Source organism: Oryx dammah, unplaced genomic scaffold (assembly GCF_014754425.2).
Source record: "Oryx dammah isolate SB20612 unplaced genomic scaffold, SCBI_Odam_1.1 HiC_scaffold_21, whole genome shotgun sequence".
NCBI lineage: Eukaryota > Metazoa > Chordata > Mammalia > Artiodactyla > Bovidae > Oryx > Oryx dammah.
Window position 1 is genome coordinate 50343470 of NW_024070205.1, and position 22779 is coordinate 50366248.

General features: G+C 37.5%; 1 protein-coding gene across 14 annotated transcripts in view; it reads left to right on the top strand.

The window, feature by feature from the left end:
• The window catches only part of CDC42BPA (CDC42 binding protein kinase alpha), a 299246-nt gene that overhangs the window by 127893 nt on the left and 148574 nt on the right, over nt 1-22779 (top strand). For all 14 annotated transcript variants that reach the window (XM_040263625.1, XM_040263632.1, XM_040263627.1 and 11 more), the window contains exon 6: nt 16673-16766. In XM_040263625.1, coding sequence (XP_040119559.1) covers nt 16673-16766 — 94 coding nt within the window. The remainder of the gene's footprint in view (nt 1-16672; nt 16767-22779) is intronic.

Sequence of the window (22779 nt, forward strand, 5' to 3'; positions counted from 1 at the left end):
ACATTACTTTGCCGACTAAGGTCCGTCTAGTCAAGGCTATAGTTTTTCCTGTGGTCATGTATGGATGTGAGAGTTGGACTGTGAAGAAGGCTGAGCACCGAAGAATTGATGCGTTTGAACTGTGGTTTTGGAGAAGACTCTTGAGGGTCCCTTGGACTGCAAGGAGATCCAACTAGTCCATTCTGAAGGAGATCAACCCTGGGTGTTCTTTGGAAGGAATGATGCTAAAGCTGAAGCTCCAGTACTTTGGCCACCTCATGAGAAGAGTTGACTCATTGGAAAAGACTCTGATGCTGGGAGAGATTGGGGGCGGGAGGAGAAGGGGACGACCGAGGATGAGATGGCTGGATGGCATCACGGACTCGATGGACGTGAGTCTGTGTGAACTCCGGGAGATGGTGATGGATAGGGAGGCCTGGCGTGCTGCGATTCATGGGGTCGCAAAGAGTCGGATACGACTGAGTGACTGAACTGAACTGATTTATGTGTGAAATTTTAAGTAAGTATAGCATACAGTTCTGACACTGAAGACAAGCTTCTTGTCCATTTTGGAGCATGAAATATAATATAAAATTTAGTGAAGATTTTTTTTAAGGATAAAACCAAGCTTATTTTAAAATGTATATGGAAAGGCCACAGAACAAAAATAGCTAAAATGGTTTTGAAAAAGGAGAATGAAGTAAGAAGAATCACTGTAGCTGATATTAAGACATACTGTATTGTTGTCTTAAGCAAGACTCTGGTAATGGTGGAGGAATAAGCACATAGATCAGAAGATAGAATAGAGAACCCAGTCATAGACTGACACCAATCACTCCTAGCTGATTTTGACAAAGTTGCAAAAGCAATTCCATGGTGGAAACAGTATGAAGTAAAGGAAGACACATTTGAGATGAATGAATCCTCTCAGTGAAATAGATAATATAAAAGATCTGTTGTTGTTGTTCATTCGTTTAATCATATCCACCTCTTTTGTGACCTCATTGACTGTGGCACACAAGGTTCCTCTGTCCCTAGTGAGGTCCAGGCAAGAATAGTGGATCGGGTTGCCATTTCCTTCTCCAGTGGGTCTTGCCAGATCAGAGATCAAACCTGTGTCTCCTGTGTCAGCAGTCAGATTCTTTACCACTCAACCACCAGGAAAGCCCAAAGGAACTATATATACAGATGCAAATGAGCTAATATAAACAGTACATGTAATGAATGATCAGTTGGTAATTTGTGTTGTATGCTTTGTTAAAGTATAGAATAGTGTACTGATCAAATTATTTACTTTTATATTTGCCTTATGGCAACCCACTCCACTATGCTTGCCTGGAGAATTCCATGGACAGAGGAGCCTGGTAGACTACAGTCTATAGGGGTCGCAAAGAGTTGAACATGATTGGAAGTGACTAATACTTTTTCTCCATAGTTTTTAAGCTTCTGGAGGTAGAGACTATGATGTTTTCCTTATTGTGTTTAATAGATATGTTTAATTATGTATCTCTGGAGGTTTCCTTCCTCTAGACAGGAAATCTTGTGTTTGTTTCAAAGTCTTCTTACGGATATGGGTTAGTTGGTTTTTGCAATATAGCATTCCCGCATTCCCATTGTCAAATCATATTTTAGGAACAGTTACTATTGCATCTAGTATTTAGACTATACATAAACTTAAAAAATAGTCAAATCAGTCATTGTGTTATGTCCACTGGATAGTGTTTCTTCATAGTGTAGTAATTTATCTACATGTTTATTCATTCCTTTTCTTTCTCCTATCATTCCACAATGGATTTAGGTAGTTTAAAGTGCATGCAATAAAACAGTGGCAGAATATTTGTATGAGTAAAGAATCATGAGATAGAACTTATAATTAAAGATGGAGAACCTAAATCAGGAAAAAATAACCAATGAGCAGCAGTTGTTGCTATGTTTTCGTGTTTTTCATGCTTGCCTTTACTTGTTTTACTTGGTTTACAGCTTATTCATGTAAAAATGCTCATATTTCTTATCAGACAAGAATCCTAAGGGCTCGGGCACACCAACTTTTTGGATAAACTCCAAAAAAAGTTGGATAAACTCCGTCTCTGAAGTCAAATTAGATTGGTTTTGTGGAACCTAGTGGAGTGTGTGTGCTTTCCTGTGTTTGTCTTAAATATTAAGTACTGGCTTCAACAAATCCTAGGGTGGAAAGTACTTTTTGAAGTACTCTGTCCTTACTCTAGTCCAAAAATAAAACAAGAGGCAAAAAATAATTCACTTATTTTTCATGGATTTCTTCATCACTTCTTTTTCCTCATGGAATTTATTCAGTATTCAAGATTCATGACTAGAGTTTTTATAAACCTCACCTAGTAATGTTAATACTGTTTTATGTAATATGGTTAACTCTAGGGTAAAGTGTACTGATATAATACAAGAAATGGGTCATACCTATTTTTATAGAATTTTTTGAGGGAAATACACAGAATTCAGTTTCAAAAAAGTTTTTTCATCCCTTATCCCTTAAGATTTTATGAAGGATAGGTATGTACAGGCCTCCACCAGGGCTTCAGGCAGATTTCTTCTCTTTTCAGCATGGATATGTAGTATGATTTGTCAGTTATTCTCTTGGTATATGTAAAATCATTATACTTTTATAATGAAATAGAAATACTTTGAAGCCCAAGGCTAATAAAAAACTCCCTTCAGTCTCCTACAGGTCTGAGTCTCATTTGAAAACTAGAATTTTTGATACTACTAATGAAGGAGTTATTTGTATAATACCTTAAAATACTAAAGAATAGATAGTTTTATAGTTAGAAATTGTCAGACTAGAGTTGTAGGTGAAGTTGGGATGTCAGCCATTATAGAGATCATTTTACTTAAAGATAGTCATTGTATTACAGTGCCTTTAGTATTTCAGTAACTGGAAGGAATCTGGGCCAACTTCACAACTTAAAGGGACCAGTCTCAAAAGACCACCCTTACTTCTGGCACCAATTACAGTTTGGGGGGTTCCCAAAACCACTTTCAATTTTGATAATTTTTAAGAAAGATTCAGAAAACTCACTGAAAGCTCTTCTACTTAAAGTTCCAGTTTAACACATGGAAAGGGTATAGAGTAAAATCAGCTGGGAGAAAGAAATGCACAGGGCAGCTCTCAGGAGAAGTACCAAACCCAGGGCTTCTGTCCTCTTCTCCTTGTGAAGTGAGGATTGCATTACTTCCCGGGCGTCCATGGGACAGTACAAGTGGAGTACTGCCAATCACAGAAACTCACCTGAGCGTTTGGTTTCCAGAGTTTTGGGGACTGCTCAATCAATATTGCCTATACGACTGACCTTTCGTCTTCAGCCCTCTCCTGCAGTTGAGACGATACTTTCCAGTCCCTTTCAAAGATAAAAGTGATATTGCATGGACCAAACAAATTACATCATCATGAATTACATTGTTAATCTGTTTGGTTGCCCAAGGCCCCAGAGAAAGATGCCCTATTGGGTATAATGTTCCAAGGTCCTAGAGGTCACCTACCAGTAGCTGCAGCAAAAGCCAGACATCTCTTTGGATAGGATTAGTTCTTCACTGCACAGGCCACTTCCTGGCCTTTAGCCAAGGCTTTTTTACAACAAAATGGTCATATTTGGCGGGGTGGGGTGCTTAGATTTAGTGTAACATTTATATAATGAACAGAGCAATAATTCTAGTGTGAGTATGTCTGTCATTTAAAGGAGCTCAGTAGGGATAAATTCAAAGAAACCAGTAATTCATCTAATAAGGCCATATTAGATAGTCTTCATATTTTTGTACTACTATGTTAATTACTTGTTTTCCCCCTTTGATCTGTTATTTGTACCATATGATAAACTTGTGCAGAACTGTTTAGCATAGAGTCTAGTTGAGGGTTAGCAAAATTGAGTGCTTTCTCTAGCTGATCATTTTATTGTGTCCTGAGGAGGCTTTAACTAAATCTTCGGATACATTTATTTATTAATATCAGTATTATCAAAAGACCTACATAATGTAATTGAATCTTACCAGCAAGGCCAGTGTTAACACCATATCGTGAGTCAGAAGATGCTGGCATATTACCAGGGTCCCACTGAGTTAGCAACCATATAGTCCATCATCATGTCATATGACTAAATTGTCTCCCAGAACAATGGCACTCAGATTTGCAGAATTCCATTTGATGATGCCAGGCGCCAAAAGCAGGAAGTTGTTTCAGCAACATATGGCTTCATCCCTTGTGGTATCTGGTGTAACTGAGCTAAGAGACAATATCATCTCTTGCTCTAAGCCTCTCACAGAGCATCAATATAATATTGGATTCCCCTTATTACATAATCCATTTATTTGTACTTTTATCCTTAGCTATTACTTTTTCTTCTCTCCATTTGTCACTTATTCTTGCCCAAACTTTTGGTCCTTTGGGAAAAATGTTAGGTTTGACCCTATCCTGGTCCAGATTGACAGCAGCAGTACTAGCAGGTGCCTCCATACCAGTGCATTGATGCAGTGTAGGGTTGCATAAATACAAAAATACCTATCTGAGTGACCAAGCAACCCAACAGTATTCCCTGCCAGCCTCCATTTTACCAGATGAGAAGATGCCATGACTCACCCTACCAAGTCCCAAGTCCTTGGGAATACTGACATTAAGGTTTAAGGGCTAGAATTTCTTCTTAGGAACTATCCTTGTTTTTGGCACCTACAATTGCAGCCCTGGTGCTGAGACTCTGCATCTGGTAGGAAGGTGAGATGAGGAGGGAAGAATTACACAGTCATACCATCATCCTATGGACAGAGGTTCGTGACATTGTACAGGAGACAGTGATCAAGAACATTCCCAAGAAAAAGAAATGTAAAAAGGCAAAATGGTTGTCTGAGGAGGCCTTACAAATAGTTGAGAAAAGAAGAGAAGCTAAAGGTGAAAGGGAAAAGAAAAGATATACCAGTTGATTGTAGAGTTCCAAGGAAAGCAATAGGATACTGAAAGAGGTACTCCCCAGGTCAGTAGGTGCCCAATATGCTACTGGAGATCAGTGGAGAAATAACTCCAGAAAGAATGAAGGGATGGAGCCAAAGCAAACACAATACCCAGCTGTGGACGTGACTGGTGATAGAAGCAAGGTCCAATGCTGTAAAGAGCAATATTGCATAGGAACCTGGAATGTCAGGTCCATGAATCAAGGCCCAAATTGGAAGTGGTCAAACAGGAGATGGCAAGAGTGAACATCAACATTCTAGGAATCAGCAAACTAAAATGGACTGGAATGAGTGAATTTAACTCAGATGACCATTATATCTACTACTGTAGGCAGGAATCCCTCAGAAGAAATGAAGTAGCTATCATGGTCAACAGTAGAGTCCAAAATGCAGTACTTGGATGCAATCTCAAAAACAACAGAATGATCTCTGTTCGTCTCCAAGGCAAACCATTCAGTATCACAGTGATCCAAGTCTATGCCCCAACCAGTAACGCTGAAGAAGTTGAACGGTTCTATGAAGACCTACAAGACCTTTTAGAACTAACACCCAAAAAAGATGTCCTTTTCATTATAGGGGACTGGAATGCAAAAGTAGGAAGTCAAGAAACACCTGGAGTAACAGGCAAATTTGGCCTTGGAATATGGAATGAAGCAGGGCAAAGACTAATAGTTTTGCCAAGAAAATGCACTGGTCATAGCAAACACCCTTTTCCAACAACACGAGAGAAGACTCTACACATGGACATCACCAGATGGTCAACACCGAAATCAGATTGATTATATTTTTTGCAGCCAAAGATGGAGAAGCTCTATACAGTCAACAAAAACAAGACCAGGCGCTGACTGTGGCTCAGACCATGAACTCCTTATTGCCAAATTCAGACTGAAATTGAAGAAAGTAGGGAAAACCACTAGACCATTCAGGTATGACCTAAATCAAATCCCTTATCATTATACAGTGGAAGTGAGAAATAGATTTAAGGGCCTAGATCTGATAGATAGAGTGCCTGATGAACTATGGATGGAGGTTTGTGACATTGTACAGGAGACAGGGATCAAGACCATCCCCATGGAAAAGAAATGCAAAAAAGCAAAATGGCTGTCTGAGGAGGCCTTACAAATAGCCGTGAAAAGAAGAGAAGCCAAAAGCAAAAGAGAAAAGGAAAGATATAAGCATCTGAATGCAGAATTCCAAAGAATAGCAAGAAGAGATAAGAAAGCCTTCTTCAGCGATCAATGCAAAGAAATAGAGGAAAAGAACAGAATGGGAAAGACTAGAGATCTCTTCAAGAAAATTAGAGCTACCAAGGGAACATTTCATGCAAAGATGGGCTCGATAAAGGACAGAAATGGTATGGACCTAACAGAAGCAGAAGATATTAAGAAGAGGTGGCAAGAGTACACAGAAGAACTATACAAAAAAGATCTTCATGACCAAGATAATCACAATGGTGTGATCACTCATCTAGAGCCAGACATCCTGGAATGCGAATTCAAGTGGCCCTTAGAAAGCATCACTACGAACAAAGCTAGTGGAGGTGATGGAATTCCAGTAGAGCTATTTCAAATCCTGAAAGATGATGCTTTGAACATGCTGCACTCAGTATGCCAGCAAATTTGGAAAACTCAGCAGTGGCCACAGGACTGGAAAAGGTCAGTTTTCATTCCAATCCCAAAGAAAGGCAATGCCAAAGAATGCTCAAACTACCGCACAATTGCACTCATCTCACACGCTAGTAAAGTAATGCTCAAAATTCTCCAAGACAGGCTTCAGCAGTACGTGAACTGTGAACTTCCAGATGTTCAAGCTGGTTTTAGAAAAGGCAGAGGACCCAGAGATCAAATTGCCAACATTCGTTGGATCATCAAAAAAACAAGGAGTTCCAGAAAAACATCTGTTTCTGCCTTATTGACTATGCCAAAGACTTTCTTTGACTGTGGACCACAACAAACTGTGGAAAATTCTTCAAGAGATGGTCTGAAAATTCTTCAGACCACCTGACCTGCCTCTTGAGAAATCTGTATGCAGGTCAAGAATCAACAGTTAGAATTGGACGTGGAACAACAGACTGGTTCCAAATCAGGGAAGGAGAACATCAAGGGTGTATAGCATCACCCTGCTTATTTAACTTATATGCAGAATACATCATGCAAAATGCTGGGCTGGATGAAGCACAAGCTGGAGTCAAAATTGCTGGGAGAAATATCAGTAACCTCAGATATGCAGATGACAACACCCTTATGGCAGAAAGTGAAGAACTAAAGAGCCTCTTGATGAAAGTGAAAGAGGAGAGTGAAAAAGTTGGCTTAAAATTCAACATTCAGAAAACTAAGATCATGGCATCTGGTTTCATCACTTCATGGCAAATAAATGAGGAAACAATGGAAACAATGAGTGACTTTATTATTTTGGGCTCCAAAATCACTGCAGATGGTGATTGCAGCCATGAAATTAAAAGATGCTTGCTCCTTGGGAGAAAAGCTATGATCAACCTAGACAGCGTATTAAAAAGCAGAGACATTACTTTGTCAACAAAGGTCCGTCTAGTCAAGGCTGTGATTTTCCCAGTGGTCATGTATGGATGTGAGTGTTGGACTATAAAGAAAGATGAGTGGTGAAGAATTGATGCTTTTGAACTGTGGTGTTGGAGAAGACTCTTGAGAGTCCCTTGGACTGCAAGGAGATCCAACCAGTTCATCCTAAAGGAAATCGGTCCTGAATATTCATTGGAAGGACTGATGCTGAAGCTGAGACTCCAATACTTTGGCCACCTCATGCGAAGAACTGACTCACTGGAAAAGACCCTGATACTGGGAAAGATTGAGGGCAGGAGAAGGGGACGACAGAGAATGAGATGGTTGGATGGCATCACTGACTCAAAGGACATGGGTTTGGGTGAACTCCGGGAGTTTGTGGTGGACAGGGAGGCCTGGCGTGATGCCATTCATGGGGTCCCAAAGAGTCAGACACGACTGAGGAACTGAACTGAACCATCATCCTCCTTCACGTCCTCTTCCCCTAAGAAAGTAAAGTATCACAGATTTACTTGTTATGTATTACTGGTGAAATAATTTTCTTTTTATCACTAAGAAGGCTTTTCTTTTGCCTTGAAACTAACTTTGTATGGTAAAATACAGTTATACCAGGCATTGGTAGGCATATTCCTCTGAATTTTTGCATCTTGTTTTTCTGCTTTTCATTTTGAGCCTCTCTTTAGCATATGGCAGTTAGTTGTTCTAGTTGCTGATCCAGGAAAAAAATCAATGGCTGTCATTAGTGATTATTTTTGTGCTTTAATTACTTGTTTCAAGAAATGTGTTGATTTTTACAATGTGATTTTTGGATTTACCAAAAACAGTTAGGTTAGTAAGTTTTGAAATGGATTCTGATGAAGATAGAAGTGCCTAGACAACATAACAGTGTATAAATACATTTTAAAGTAATTTTATATTACTTTAGTAGTACCATCTGTTTGAGAATTATTTGAAGAAACTTCAGCCAGAAGAATGCAGAATATAGCTAGCCATTTTCTTGCAAGTTGGTGGTTGATTTCATTGTAAAACAGAACATGCTGGGTTTTGGCTCAGTTGGTCTCACTTCTGCTTCATGGTATCTGAAACCAACACAGAGTTCTGATAGGTGTTAAGTGAACTTTGTGGAACATCATGAAATATTGATATATCTTGCTCCATTATATAAAGTAGGAACCATTATGTTATCAACAAATATGACTATTGTGTGTATATAAAAAGTATAGTATCATCATATACTTATTAAAAGGAAAAGTCTGTCAAACTATTTGATTACTCAATTAGCATCTTAGGTAAATAATTATGTGGTATTTTAAAATAGATAAATTTTGGCCATTAACTTGCTGTTTTCCACCTATTTCTCATTACTTAATATTAGCAGTAGAAATACTTTGGTTAATCTGAGATACATATTTGGTAACCATAGCACCAAGCACAATCTGTGATACATAGTGATTATTCAGTTGTTAGCTGATTAAGTGATTAATAAAAACTGTAGAAGAACATTGACTAGGTAAATGTTAGGGCTTCCCTGCAGCTCAGCTGGTAAAGAATCTGCCTGCAATGCAAGAGACCCTGGCTCAATTCCTGGGTCAGGAAGATCACCTGTAGAAGGAATAGTCTATTCACTCCAGTATTCTTGGGCTTCCCTGATGGCTCAGACAGTGAAGAATACCCCTGCAGTGCAGGAGACCTGGGTTCCATCCCTGGGTTGGGAAGATCCCCTGGAGCAGGGAAAGGCTACCCACTCCAGTGTCCAGTGTTCTTGCCTGGAGAATCCCATGGACAGAGGAGCCTGCCAGGCTACATACAGTCCACGGGATTGCAGAGGGTGGGACACGACTGAGCCACTTTCACTTTTAAGCATAAATATGCCTTTGTTCATAGTGCTAGGGCATGAGATGCTTTCAAGGAATATACTGCTTGTTATGGAATGAGGATGTGTTCCCCATAACCCCAGTTCATATGATGAAGCTTAGTCCCCAGTATGTCTTTAGGAAGTGATTAGGTTAGATGATGTCATTAAGATAGGGTCCTCATGATGGGATTAGTGAAAGAAGGTAGCAGAGTGTGCTCCCCTCTCCTCAAGTCTGTGAGCACACCAAGGAAAGGCCGTGTGAGGACACAACTGAAGGGCAGCCATCCGCATGCCAGAAAAATAGTCCTAAGTGCAAGCCAAACCCTGCTGGACGTTGATCTTGGACTTCCCAACCTCTTTCACTGTGAGAAAATAAATTTCTTTTGTTTAAGCCACCAGTTTATGGTACTTATCATGGCAGCTCAAGCTGACTTAGACATTGCCTTAGGAAGGAAAGGCAGTTTTTATAGAGCTTTAGCAAGTGAGGTCATGTGGAGGGAATATAGGAAGAGCTACCTTGTTTAATTGTGCTTTACTTTATTATATGTCAAATACACTGTGCTTTTTGTAGATTGAAGGTTTATGGCAACCTTGCATTGGAAGATGATGGTTATCATTTTTAAGTAATAAAGCATTTTTAAATTCAAGTATGTACATTGTTTTTTAAGACATACAGCATAATGCTAGACTCACTAGACTACATTATAGTGCAAACATAATTTTATATGCACTGGGAAACCAGAAACTTCATGTGACTTGCTTTATTGCTGATAAGCTTGATTGTAATGGTCTGGAACCTAACCTGCAATATTTCTGAGGTGTACCTGTAGTGTCAAAGGCTGTTCTCAGAAGAGAAAGCAGTTATTCTGCAGTTTAGGAGTTGGCGATTGGCCAGTTGGGATTTTAACCAGTGGAGTGGAGGCAAAGATCATGGGCAGAAGGGAATGTGAGAAATGACTGAGCTGGGAGGGACAAGGTCATAGCAGGTCCACTGATGAAAGAAAATCACATACCATTGACTGTTACACAGTTTTAATTTCTTCTCCTTAGTGATACATTGTTTAAGTACAATATAAATATGTGTTAAAAAGATTATCTTAATATATAACACAACAATAAGGAGCATAAAATAATAAGCCTATAAATTTTCTCTAGGTAATTTTAGGGTTGGGCCTTAAAAAAACAAGCTTTTTATTTTGACACCATTTTAGATTCACAGGAAATTGCACTCAGTTCAAAAAGATCTCATGTAACTTTTACTCATTTTCCCTCTTTATTCCATCTTACCCATGCTTAATAAGGGGCTTCCCAGGTATTGCTAGTGGTAAAGAACCCACCTGCCAGTGCAGGAGACACAAGAGACGTGCTTTTGATCCCTGGGTCTGGAAGATCCCCTGGAGGAGGGCATGGCAACCCACTCCAGTATTCTTGCCTGGAGAATCCCCATGGATAGAGGAGCCTGGCAGGCTATGGTCTGTAGGATCTTGAAGAGTCAGACATGACTGAAGCAACTTAGCATGCACACGCATATCCTGCTTATTAGGACTTTTCTTTCAGTGATACAGTGGGTAGAAGTTTAATCTACATTTTATCATCCCTGGACCCCCTGTTCTTTTCTTCTTTTTCCCGTAGGCTCTTTCCTATGTCTTGCTTCCACATGCATATTAGAGTTTGGTCTGCTGGATCTGAATATTTATTTCTGTAATTAGAAATGATTTTAATTTCATGGTAGACTTTCTTTGAGTTACACTATAGGTGTGAGTTGTCAGTTTCACTTGTTTCCTCTTGTTAATTGTATCTAGATGGTTTCTTGAAGGATCTGCATTAATAAGAAGATTAGAATTTGGGCAGCCACTGTTGGGAAAGATAAGTTTGAGAAAAGTTATTGACAGAATGTTATGAATAACTTTTTTCAGTTGTAAAGTAAGCTTCAAATTAATATTCCTATAAAATATTCAAATGTATGACTAACAAAGAGGCAGTTTGTGACATAATTTTACCAGTGTTGGTTTCCTTTTCTGTATTACTGATGTAATATGTATTTGACAAAATTATGATACAATTTTAATAACCATTTTAGTTGTAATGTTTTAATACAGTATGCTAATTTTTTTCTATATTGGTATATAAAGAGGAGGAGTAGGAAGACCAGGAAATGAAAGCATTCGTATGTGAGAGCCTACATCCTCAACCTGTATAAATGATGACAAGGAACCAGATGGGAGACACTGACATGATGTTGATGAAAGGAGAGACATGTGTCCTAAATGAGTAGTTAGTTCTCAGTAATCAATCCCTATGCAATAATCCAGTTGTGGTTTCTGGACTGGGGCTGAAGTATATGTAGGTGCAACCTCTCTAGTTGATTTTGTTGTCCATCCAGAGTTGAAAACTGCTGCTTTGAAGGTTAACTAATGTTATTATATCCACATTTTACTATTATAGGAATAATATTTATAATAATCATGCTCTGGTACAGATATTCTAGTGAAATGTTAAAATAAGAATGACCTATAGAATATTTCCCTTTTAATATGGTCATTGTTTTGGGATGCTTTTTTATTCTTATAAAGAAGAATAATATAGAATAATTGTTAAATATTATATATATAACAGTTATATAAGTAATTGTTATACATAAAATATATATCATTATAAGTATTAATTTTGACTTAGAATTTTAAATAATATTGTTCTTTTTAAGTTAAATGTTTTAAGTCAAATAATGCTTTTCCTTGGAGATAAAGAAAATTACAGATTACAGAAGCTTTAATTAATGATAAATGGTATGACTCATATTCAAATTAAGAAGAAATTTCTTATAAATGGAGTCATTCATCATATTTTTTTTTGGGGTCTGATGTCTTTTGATCAGCATAAGGTTTTTGAGATTCATCCAATTTGATCTTTCCTTCATGCTGAGTAGCCTTCCACTGACAGTTTATTTTTCTGACAGTTTATCCACCTACCTGGTGATTGTCATTTGAGTTTTTTCCAGTTTTGAACTGTTAATGTATATAGCTGCTATTAACCATCTTTTACTCCACGTGGTTTTAAGGATGAGTGGTCCTTTACTTTTAATTGAATCCTGTTTAATCTGTTTTAGAAAATTTGAAAAGTCATTTACCTTAATTTATGAAGATAGTAAAACCTTAACAACAAAATTTGACAAGGATAGTACAATAAGAGAATTTTATATGAAACAATGTCACTTATGAATATAAAGGTAAGGTTTTAAATAAAAGTTGAATTCAGTAATATATATATATATTTTCAATGCTAAGACAAACTTAATATCTCTGAAAGTTTTTAATCACTTCTAAAATTATAGTAGTCAGTATGTTATTTTAGTGGCTTATGATTTACTAGTGTATCTTTACGATAGAACTTTAGACTCAGTGACTGATGGCACATTAAAAACAAAAGTGTGACCATGTAGGTTTTATCCCAGGATGCAAGGAAGTTTCAGCATTAAAAAATCTATTTGAGCGGAGGGAGGCTTATGAGCGAGGAGACATAACTGTAATTATGGCTGATTTATGTTGTCATACAGCAGAAACCAACACAACATTCATTGTAAAGCAATCTTCCTCCCATTAATTTTTTTTTTAAATAAAGGACCATGAAAAGAAGAAAAATCTATTTGTGTAATACACTGTATTAATAGGTTAAAGAAGAAAAAGCATAAAAGAAAATACCAAAAATGACAACAGAATTGAATATCCACTCCTGATACTTTTAGCAATTTGAAAATAGAAGGAAATTCTCTTAATATTGAGATTCTACTAAAAATCTAAACCAAAGATCATATTTAATAGTGAAATATTAGAAACATTCCCATTAAAATTGGAAACAAATTGAGAATGTGTCTATGAAGAAAGTTCTGTTCACAATAAGTATGTAAGACTATTGATAACAAAAGATGGGTAAGCTCTCTGTGAAAAAATATTCAGTATTATTGAAGGACATAAAAGAAGACTTGTAACTAATATATAATGTGTCTATATACATTAAGTAAGATATAATGTGTCTTTAGTGTAAACTGATACATGGACGGGAAAAGTCATATTGCAAAGATACCATTTCTCTTCAGATTACTCTGTAAAGTCATTGTGCTGTGCTCAGTTGCTAGGTCGTGTCTGACTCTTTGCAACTCCATGGACTGTTGCCTGCTAGGCTCCCCTGTCCATGGGATTTTCCAGGCAGGAAAATGGGAGTGGGTTGTCATTTCCTTCTCCAGGGGATCTTCCCGACCCAAGGATTGAACCTGTGTCTCCTGCATTGACGGGTGGATTCTTTACCACTGCCCCACCCCAGAAGCCCAAAGTCATTGTGATTCCCATCCAAATCTCAATGTTTTATAGAACTTACTAAGCTAATTCTAGCATTTATCTGGAAGAGCCATGGCAATTTAAAAACATGATCTACTGGTATAGAGAGGTCATACAGAGTTGTCACAATAAAGACAGTGTGATATTAGTCTAAGTATAGGCATATAGATAGGGTGGCCCTACCTCTGTTTGCCTATGACAGTTCCAATTCATGCCTGTTGTCCTGTTAATAGGCTCCCTTTTGTTCCAGTGACTGTTCATTGAAATTACATGGGAAGTCCTAAAATAGATGCACTTGATTTATGACCTAGGTACTATTAAGAATCAGTGGTAAAAAAGGATGTCATTCAATAAATGGTATTGGGACAAAAAGAAACAGTGTGGCCTTTATCTCACATAAAACATAAATTAATTCCAGGGAGAATAAAGACTTGAAATGAAAAATAAAACTTTTAAAAGAAAATATAGGACACTGTCTTGATGATTCCTGGGAGGAGAAGATAAGGGAGCTACCTTAGGACAAAAAAGGCAAATTTTGAGAGTAGAATGGTGGTTGACAGGGACTGAGGGTATGGGGAACAGGGAGAACTTGGTAAAAGGGTACAAACTTTTAAGTTTTAGGATGTACAAGATCCAAGGAGCTAATGTATAGCATGATGATGATAGCTGATAATATCTTTTTGCTAAGAGAGTAGAACATATGTGTTCGCACACAAAAAAAGTAAATATATTCGATGAGATGATGAATGTGTTTACTAAATGGTGAAGATCCTTTCACAATGTTATGTATATTGAATTAATTATCATTTGTACACTTATAAATGTATTGCAGTTTTGCTTGTCAATTCTGTCCCCGTAAAGCTGAAAACAGTGAAAAAAGACAGAAAAACAAATGATAAATTATAAGGCTACATTATCATTAAATACTTTTTTATGAATAAGAAAGATCCATTAAACAGTATGGGAGAGCAAGCCCACATGCTGGGAGAACAGATTTCTAACACATGTAGGTAAATTTGAGGAAACAAAATTCCTGAAGATAAACCAAAAACAAACAGCACACACACAATATAAAAAAAGGCACAAGATTTTAATTAGCATTTTATTGAAGAAAAATCTAAGATGACCATTCAGTTTAGTTCAGTCGCTCAGTCTTGTCCAGCTCTTTGTAACCCCATGGACTGCAGCACACTAGGCTTCCCCGTTCATCACAAAAAAGAGTCTTAATTTTAATAGTAATCCTGCTAGTAAAGTTAAAAACATACTTGTCTTTTCATAGCAATTCCCTTTCTAGATAGTGTGGGGAAATGTTCCTATATGAGTACAAGGAGGTATTTGTAAAAAATATTCATCTTAGAATTTTGTGTAATAGCAAAATAAAAATCTAAAACAACCTAAAATTGTTGGGAATAATTTAAATTCTATAATCTCGAGACTGGGTAAGTAAATTACATGTATGAAAATATTCCATATAGCATTTAAAATAATGAACGAAAACAAACGTGTCAACATGGATAAATTTTAGAAACATAGTATTAGATTATTTTCCAGATAACTGAAAATATTATTGATGTTTATAAATTCTGTCTTTACAATTCCTTTTGTCATCTTTAAAATCTGAGAAATCTGCCAGTAGCAGTTATGTATAATGATTATATAGCTTTAATGTTTTTAAAAGTAAAGAATAAAGTACAGTTTTCCCTGCATCAGAAAATGGTTTAGGTAATATCTAAGGTTCCTTCTAGCACTAAAGTGTACTTTTTTAGTGTTTCCAAACAGCAGAAAATCTTTTCTTAATATAGCATTTCTGACAGTCAAGGTTGTAAGTTCAAATATTAAGGATTATGAATCCCTGTTTCCCATACAGTTTGTTGTTTTTTAGTCTGTCCATCTGCCTGTCTATATTAAGCAATCAGCCAATACAGGGGTCAGAAAACTTTTTCTATAAAGGGCTAGGTAGGAAATATTTTAGGCTTGAAAGGCCATAGTCTATCAGAACTGCTCAGCTCTGCCCTTGTAGTGGGATACCTGCCACAGAGTTTTGCAACACTGTAAAAACAAATGCCAGAGCTGGAGTGATAGAGCTTGTTATTAATTAAATTTGGATATCTTACAAGGCTTTGACTTAACATCTGTAAATAGCTTTATATAATGTAGATCACTAGTAAGTAGTTGTTTCAGTTGTTTTCCAAATCAGTTTTATGAAACAGTTATTTTTGTGTCGTGACCTGCAGTAACTGAGTGTTTATCTACATTTATGTGCAGGGTCTAGAAAGTACATTTTTTCCTATTCAATTTCATGGGTTAGAATCAAGTGATTATGACCCTTCTTTGTATGCAGAAAGTAGGCCTACCATGGTCACACTGGAAACTGCGTATCTAAAGGAAGCAGGGAAAGACCAATGTCACCTGAGAATTACCAAGCACTTTTTATCTCCGGAGCACTGAAACTGCATGTGTTTAAGAACGTTTCAAGACGAACCAGAGAGAGGATTTGAACCCATAAAGTAACTAAAGAAATATGTGTTCCTAGAGTGGTAATTCTGAAAAAAGTTGAGATTTTCAGACAAAAATGGTTATCTTACCAAGTTGTTGTTCAGTCGCTAAGTCGTGTCCGACTCTTCGTGACCCAGTGAACTGCAGCATGCCAGGCTTCCCTGTCCTTCACTGTTTTCTCCTGGAGTTTGCTCAAACTCATGTCCGTTGAGTCGGTGTTGCCATCCAACCATCTCATCTTCTGTCTCCCTCATCTCCTCCTGCCCTCAGTCTTTCCCAGTCTTTTCCAATGTGTTAGCTCTTTGCCCATGTCAGGTGGCCACAGGTATTGGAGCTTCAGCTTCAGCATCAGTCCTTCAAATGAATATCCAGGGTTGATTCCCTTTAGGATTAATTGGCTTGATCTTCTTGCTGTCCAGGGGCTTTTTAAGAGTCTTTTCCATCTTACCAAGTAACAGATTGTTTATTTTTTCCAACTAAAAATTGAATGGGTCTGTTTTTTTCAGAGACATCAAACCTGACAATATATTGATGGATATGAATGGACATATTCGGTTAGCAGATTTTGGTTCATGTCTGAAGCTGATGGAAGATGGAACGGTAAATAAAGATAAATCTTAAACGGTTATACTCTTTCTCCTTGTTTCCTTTATCTGTTTTAGAATCCTTCTCTTTATATTATCTATCAAATATCCTTCTATCCATTTGTCTTTCTGTGCTTAACTTCCCTCCACTTAGGCTTGCTTACTCATAATAAGGCTTGTCTATAAATTCATGCTCCATTTTCTACTGCTTATATTAATGATTTTAAGATTGATAACACTGTGCCTTTTTTGAGACTCTTGTTTGTTTCTTCTTTAGCATAACTCATTTTCACAGTTCCAGAGGAATGAAGAAAATAAATCCCAGAGGGAAAAAGGAAAGATGTGACTCCTTCACTTTTTCATTTCTTTTCTCTTTCTTTACTGGTTGTCTAGTTTTCCCGAGGGACAGTGTATAACAAGTGAATGCTTTTTATCAGAAAGTCCTCCAAGTTTTTTTACCATTTGCTTTATTTCTGCTAACCCTCAGTTCAGTTCACTCACTCAGTGATGTCCGATTCTTTGCGACCCCGTGGACTGCATGCAGCACACAGGCTTCCCTGTCCATCACCAACTCCCAGAGCTTGCTCAAACTCACATCCATCAAGTCAGTGATGCCATCCAACCATCTCATCCTCTGTCGTCCCCTAGACCCCTCCATTATATTCTCTCAATTACTTAATGGTTTACATGCCTCAGTTTTATTCCACGTTTGTTGTAGTAGTAGTAATATTTATCTTAATTTCCTGATTGTATAGTAGATGTCCAAATATATATCATTTTAATCAGTAGGAACTTTTTGAAAAGAAATTCAGTATAATACATTCCAAAGGTCACAAAAACATCCCATTATTCTGGACCAGTCATTTGACTTTTGAGAATTTACCCTAAACAGATAACTTAGAAACTGGCAACCCACTCCAGTACTCTTGCCTGGAAAATCCCCTGCATGGAGGAGCCTGGCAGGCTACAATCCATGGGGTTGCAAAGAGTTGGACACGACTGAGCAACTTCACTTTTCTTTCTAGATTACTTGTAATACCTACTTAATTGCCAACATGTAACAAATTCATTTTGTCCTTTGGAACTTTCTGGAAAATTTTTTTTTTTTTAATATTTTTGATCCCTGATTGGTTGAATCTGCAAATGTGTAACCAGGAGACATGGAGGGCCAACTGTATAAGAACATCTGAGAATTACCAAATAGTAAATTCTATCCATTTGAAAATCAAACAGATTACTTGAAATCAGGTAGTGCTGGAGGAGACACAGTGCTAGGGGACATTGGACTATTAGCTCTGGAGAGCTAGTTAGGATGTTCGTTACATGTAAGTCTTACCCTAAACCTATCTAACAACCTAAATCCAAGTTCTGGTAAAATCAACAGAGTGTGAAGGTGGTCCTCCAGATGAAGAGGCTTGGGATGAATCTTTGTTGCTGTTGTTCAGTTGCTGAGTCATGTCTGATTCTTCTGTAACCCCGTGGACTGTAGCCACCAGGCTCCTCTGTCCATGGGATTCTCCAGGCAAGAATACTGGAGTGGGTTGCCACTTCCTCTTCCAGGGGGTCTTCCTGACCCAGAGGTTGAACCCACATCTCCTGCATTGGCAGGCAGATTCTTTAATACTCAGCCAGCTGGGAATCACGAGATGAATCTTAGGTTTTTTTATAAATCTGCCCTTAAAGAGTAAACTGTAATCCATCCCATATTCAAGTTAGTATTTTTTTAACTGCTTAAAGAAGAATTAATATTCTTCAGAGGAAGATAGAAGAATTCATATTCTCTACAATGTCTTATTGACAGTGACCAGCATTCAATAAAAAATCACTAGACCAAAAATAAATAGTGGGTAACTTAAGTGATTGTGATACAGAATTTAAAAATAAAAGTAGTCAGTAGAAACCTGGGTAGCACAAAAATTGGATTTGCCAGACAGAGACTAATGAAACTATCATAAACACGTTCAAAGGAAGATATTAGTCTTAGTAATTACACAGACAAGGAATGTCAGCAGAAAAATAAATCAAGTGAATCTTTTTATAATTGGATCATTATATTAATAGAAATAGAAAGTTCATAAGAAGAAGTTAATGGTGGATTAGAAATGAAAAAAGAAAAAGCCAGTGAATTTGAAGATAGATTAAGAGAGATCAAGCAATCTGAAGAACAGAGAGAAAAAGATTGAAGCAAAATTAATATAGGGGCCCTAGGGATGCATACAATTAGAAGCCTAGAAAAAGATGAGATAGTAATAGAAAACATTTGTAAAATTGATGGCTCAAGCTATTACATATGATGAAAAACAGTTTTAAGAATCCTGGTATACTTCAAGGTTATGAAAAGAACTGTGCCTGGCCACATCACAATTAAACTACTGAAAATTAAAGATTAAAAAAAAAAAAGGGAAGCAGCTAGAAGGAGAAAGCCATACATACTGTGGGAAAATGGTAAGAATAACCATTGACCTTTTGTGAGAAATCACAGCATGATATCTTTAAAGTCCTGAAAGAAGAAAAAAAGTCTCTAAACCAAGAATTCTATATCAAATAAAAATACTCTTCAAAATGAAGACCTTTTCAGATAAATGAAAGAGGCCTGGATGCTAAAGGATGTCCACTACAAAGGAGACAATTCCATTTGGATGCTTAGATCTGTATGATAAAGAATATCAGATACGATAAATAAGATTTATAGGATAAGGATAAAGAAAAAAGACTATACTAATCTTTCTTTTTAAGTTTACATAAGAGACATTGATTATTAAAAACAAATGTAATGTGGGTTTTATGACATAGATGGAAATAAAAGATATGGCAATATCACACAAACACTGTAAAACCGGTGTATGTAATTATTCTGCTCTAAGGTAACTACACGTGTGTGAAGCATAAAGTGGGAAGTGGGTAGTGCCGGGTGGGACATGAGAGGGAGAGAAATAGCATGGTGGTCTTGCTGAGCTGAGAAAACACAGATTAAAGTCAGGGAGGCTGTGGCACCACAAAGATGTGGTCGATAATTCTGGAGAGGAGAGAGATACACTGAAACAGAACTCCAGGGGAAGAGGTAGTGTTTCCCCAGTCCTGCATGTTGTAAGTGTCTTAGACTCAAAGCTGGGACTCCTCTGGAGTCTGATGTTCAGCTCTCCAAATTCCGGTGCATTCCAGAACGCACTGAGTGCTGTTTCTGTCTGTCTGTGTTTCCCTTGATCTGATTTATTCCTGAAATTCTGTAGAGTCAGAAATTCTTTCTAGTCATTCATTTTTTATTAATCATCTCCAAATAGTTTTTCTTGACATAATAGCATGTTGGTCCTCCATTTAGAAAGTTATAATGAAGGAATCTTCTTTTTCACTTGTTTATTTTATTTTTATCAAGTGATATTTACGTGATATTAGGAAGACTTCTCACAAAAACAGCATTCCTTTGTCCTAAGTCCTTCTCACCTCCAAGTCTGTTTTTCTACACACAGACACATACAAATCCCAGCTCTTCTGTTGTTTCTTTTATTTATTTTTTATTATTGTATTCATACTACTGTCTCTGGTTATTTAGTTTTAGATATTATCTACTAATTTCCCACCATGAAAGATGAGGATTCAGATCTCTTATACCTATCTCAACCAATCCTTACACATCCTATCTTCCCTGTGTTGTAATTATCACATAGTCTTTCATTAAATCCTGTTCAGTTTTTTTTTAATTACACAAATATTATTTATGAGTGTGCCATGCTATTTGTTTTAATTACATTTCTTTTCTTGAACAGCTTTTTGTTTTCCCTGGAGTAAGTGACTCATTTGCTTTGCTTAGTTTTCTGTATAAATCTCACTTTTGTTGTTGTGTCCAACTCTTTGCAACGCTATGGACTGCAGAGTGCCAGGCTTCCCTGTCCTTTACTATCTCCCTGAGTTTACTCAAGCTCATGTCCATGGAATTGGTGATGCTACTAACCATCTCATCCTCTATTGGCCCCTTCTCTTTTTGCCCTCAATCTTTTCCAGTATCACGGTCTTTTCCATGAGTAGGCTCTTCACATCATGTGGCCAAAGTATTGGAGCTGCAGCATCAGTCCTTTCAGTGAATATTCAGGGTTATTTCCTTTAGAATTGACAGGTTTTTGATATCCTTGCTGTCTAAGGGAATCTCAAGAATCTTCTCCAGCACCACAGTTTGAAAGCATCAACTCTTTGGCACTCAGCCTTCTCACAGTTTATCCCCAAACTCTCCACTACATTTAGGAAATTGAGCAATTCCTTTCTTTCTCAGACACAATGAATAACTTAGTGACTCTCTTGTCTGGAGGCTTGCATACTCTGATTCTAGTCTGTAGGCCCACTGTCCAATAGGCCTACTATACAACTGTCATCCTAGAATTACCTTTCCTCATCATCATGGAATTTAATACATTGCTTTCTAGTATTGGATCCTCTGTTTCCTGGATCCATCTGTGTCTGTCTTCTCATTTAGTGGTAGTTAAGCAAACGAGTTCCAGAAAAACATCTATTTCTGCTTTATTGACTATGCCAAAGCCTTTGACTATGTGGATCACAATAAACTGTGGAAAATTCTGAAAGAGATGGGAATACCAGACCACCTGACCTGCCTCTTGAGAAACCTATATGCAGGTCAGGAAGCATCAGTTAGATCTGGACATGGAACAACAGACTGGTTCCAGATAGGAAAAGGAGTATGTCAAGGTTGTATACTGTCACCCTGCTTATTTAACTTCTATGCAGAGTACATCATGAGAAACGCTGGGCTGGAAGAAGCACAAGCTGGAATCAAGATTGCCGGGAGAAATATCAATAACCTCAGATATGCAGATGACACCACCCTTATGGCAGAAAGTGAAGAGGAACTAAAAAGCCTCCTGATGAAAGTGAAAGAGAAGAGTGAAAAAGTTGTCTTAAAGGTCAACATTCAGAAAACGAAGGTCATGGCATCCGGTCCCATCACTTTATGGGAACTAGATGGGGAAACAGTGGAAACAGAGTGTCAGACTTTTTATTTTGAGGGGCTCCAAAGTCACTGCAGATGGTGACTGCAGCCATGAAATTAAAAGTTGCTTACTCCTTGGAAGAAAAGTTATGACCAACCTAGATAGCATATTCAAAAGCAGAGACATTACTTTGCCAACAAAAGTCCGTCTAGTCAAGGCTATAGTTTTTCCAGTGGTCATGTATGGATGTGAGAGTTGGACTGTGAAGAAAGCTGAGCACCGAAGAATTGATGCTTTTGAACTGTGGTGTTGGAGAAGACTCTTGAGAGTCCCTTGGACTGCAAGGAGATCCAACCAGTCCATTCTAAAGGAGATCAGCCCTGGGTGTTCTTTGGAAGGAATGATGCTAAAGCTGAAACTCCAGTACTTTGGCCACCTCATGAGAAGAGTTGACTCATTGGAAAAGACTCTGATGCTGGGAGGGATTGGGGGCAGGAGGAAAAGGGGAAGACAGAGGATGAGATGGTTGGATGGCATCACTGGCTCGATGGACGTGAGTTTGAGTGAACTCCAGGAGTTGGTGATGGACAGGGAGGCCTGGCGTGCTGCGACGCATAGGTTCGTGAAGGGTTGGACACAACTGAGCAAATGAACTGAACTGAACCTCAGAAAGGTTCCATTGGAAGTAAATATTTCATAATCTTGCATGTCTGAAAAATGCCTTCATTTCTATTCTTATACTTGATGAATAATTTGTCTAGACTGGACATAATATTATAGATTTGAACTTACTCTTCTCTTAGAATTTAGAAGACACTGCATTGTCTTCTAATTTACTGTTGAGGCATCTGATGCCATCCTAATTATCAAAGCTTCTGTTATAATCTTCCCCCCTTATTTGGAAGCCTTTAGGATGTTATGTTTATTTCTGGTGTTCTAAAATGTTGTGATTATATAGTTTTGTGTGGATCATTATTTATTATCTGGATAGTTGCTTCAATTTTAACCTTTCCCAAAGTTTGTGAGTTTCTATATTAACTTTCAGCTTGCTTTTTGTTTCTCACATTGAAGTCAAAATTAAACCATTTTAAT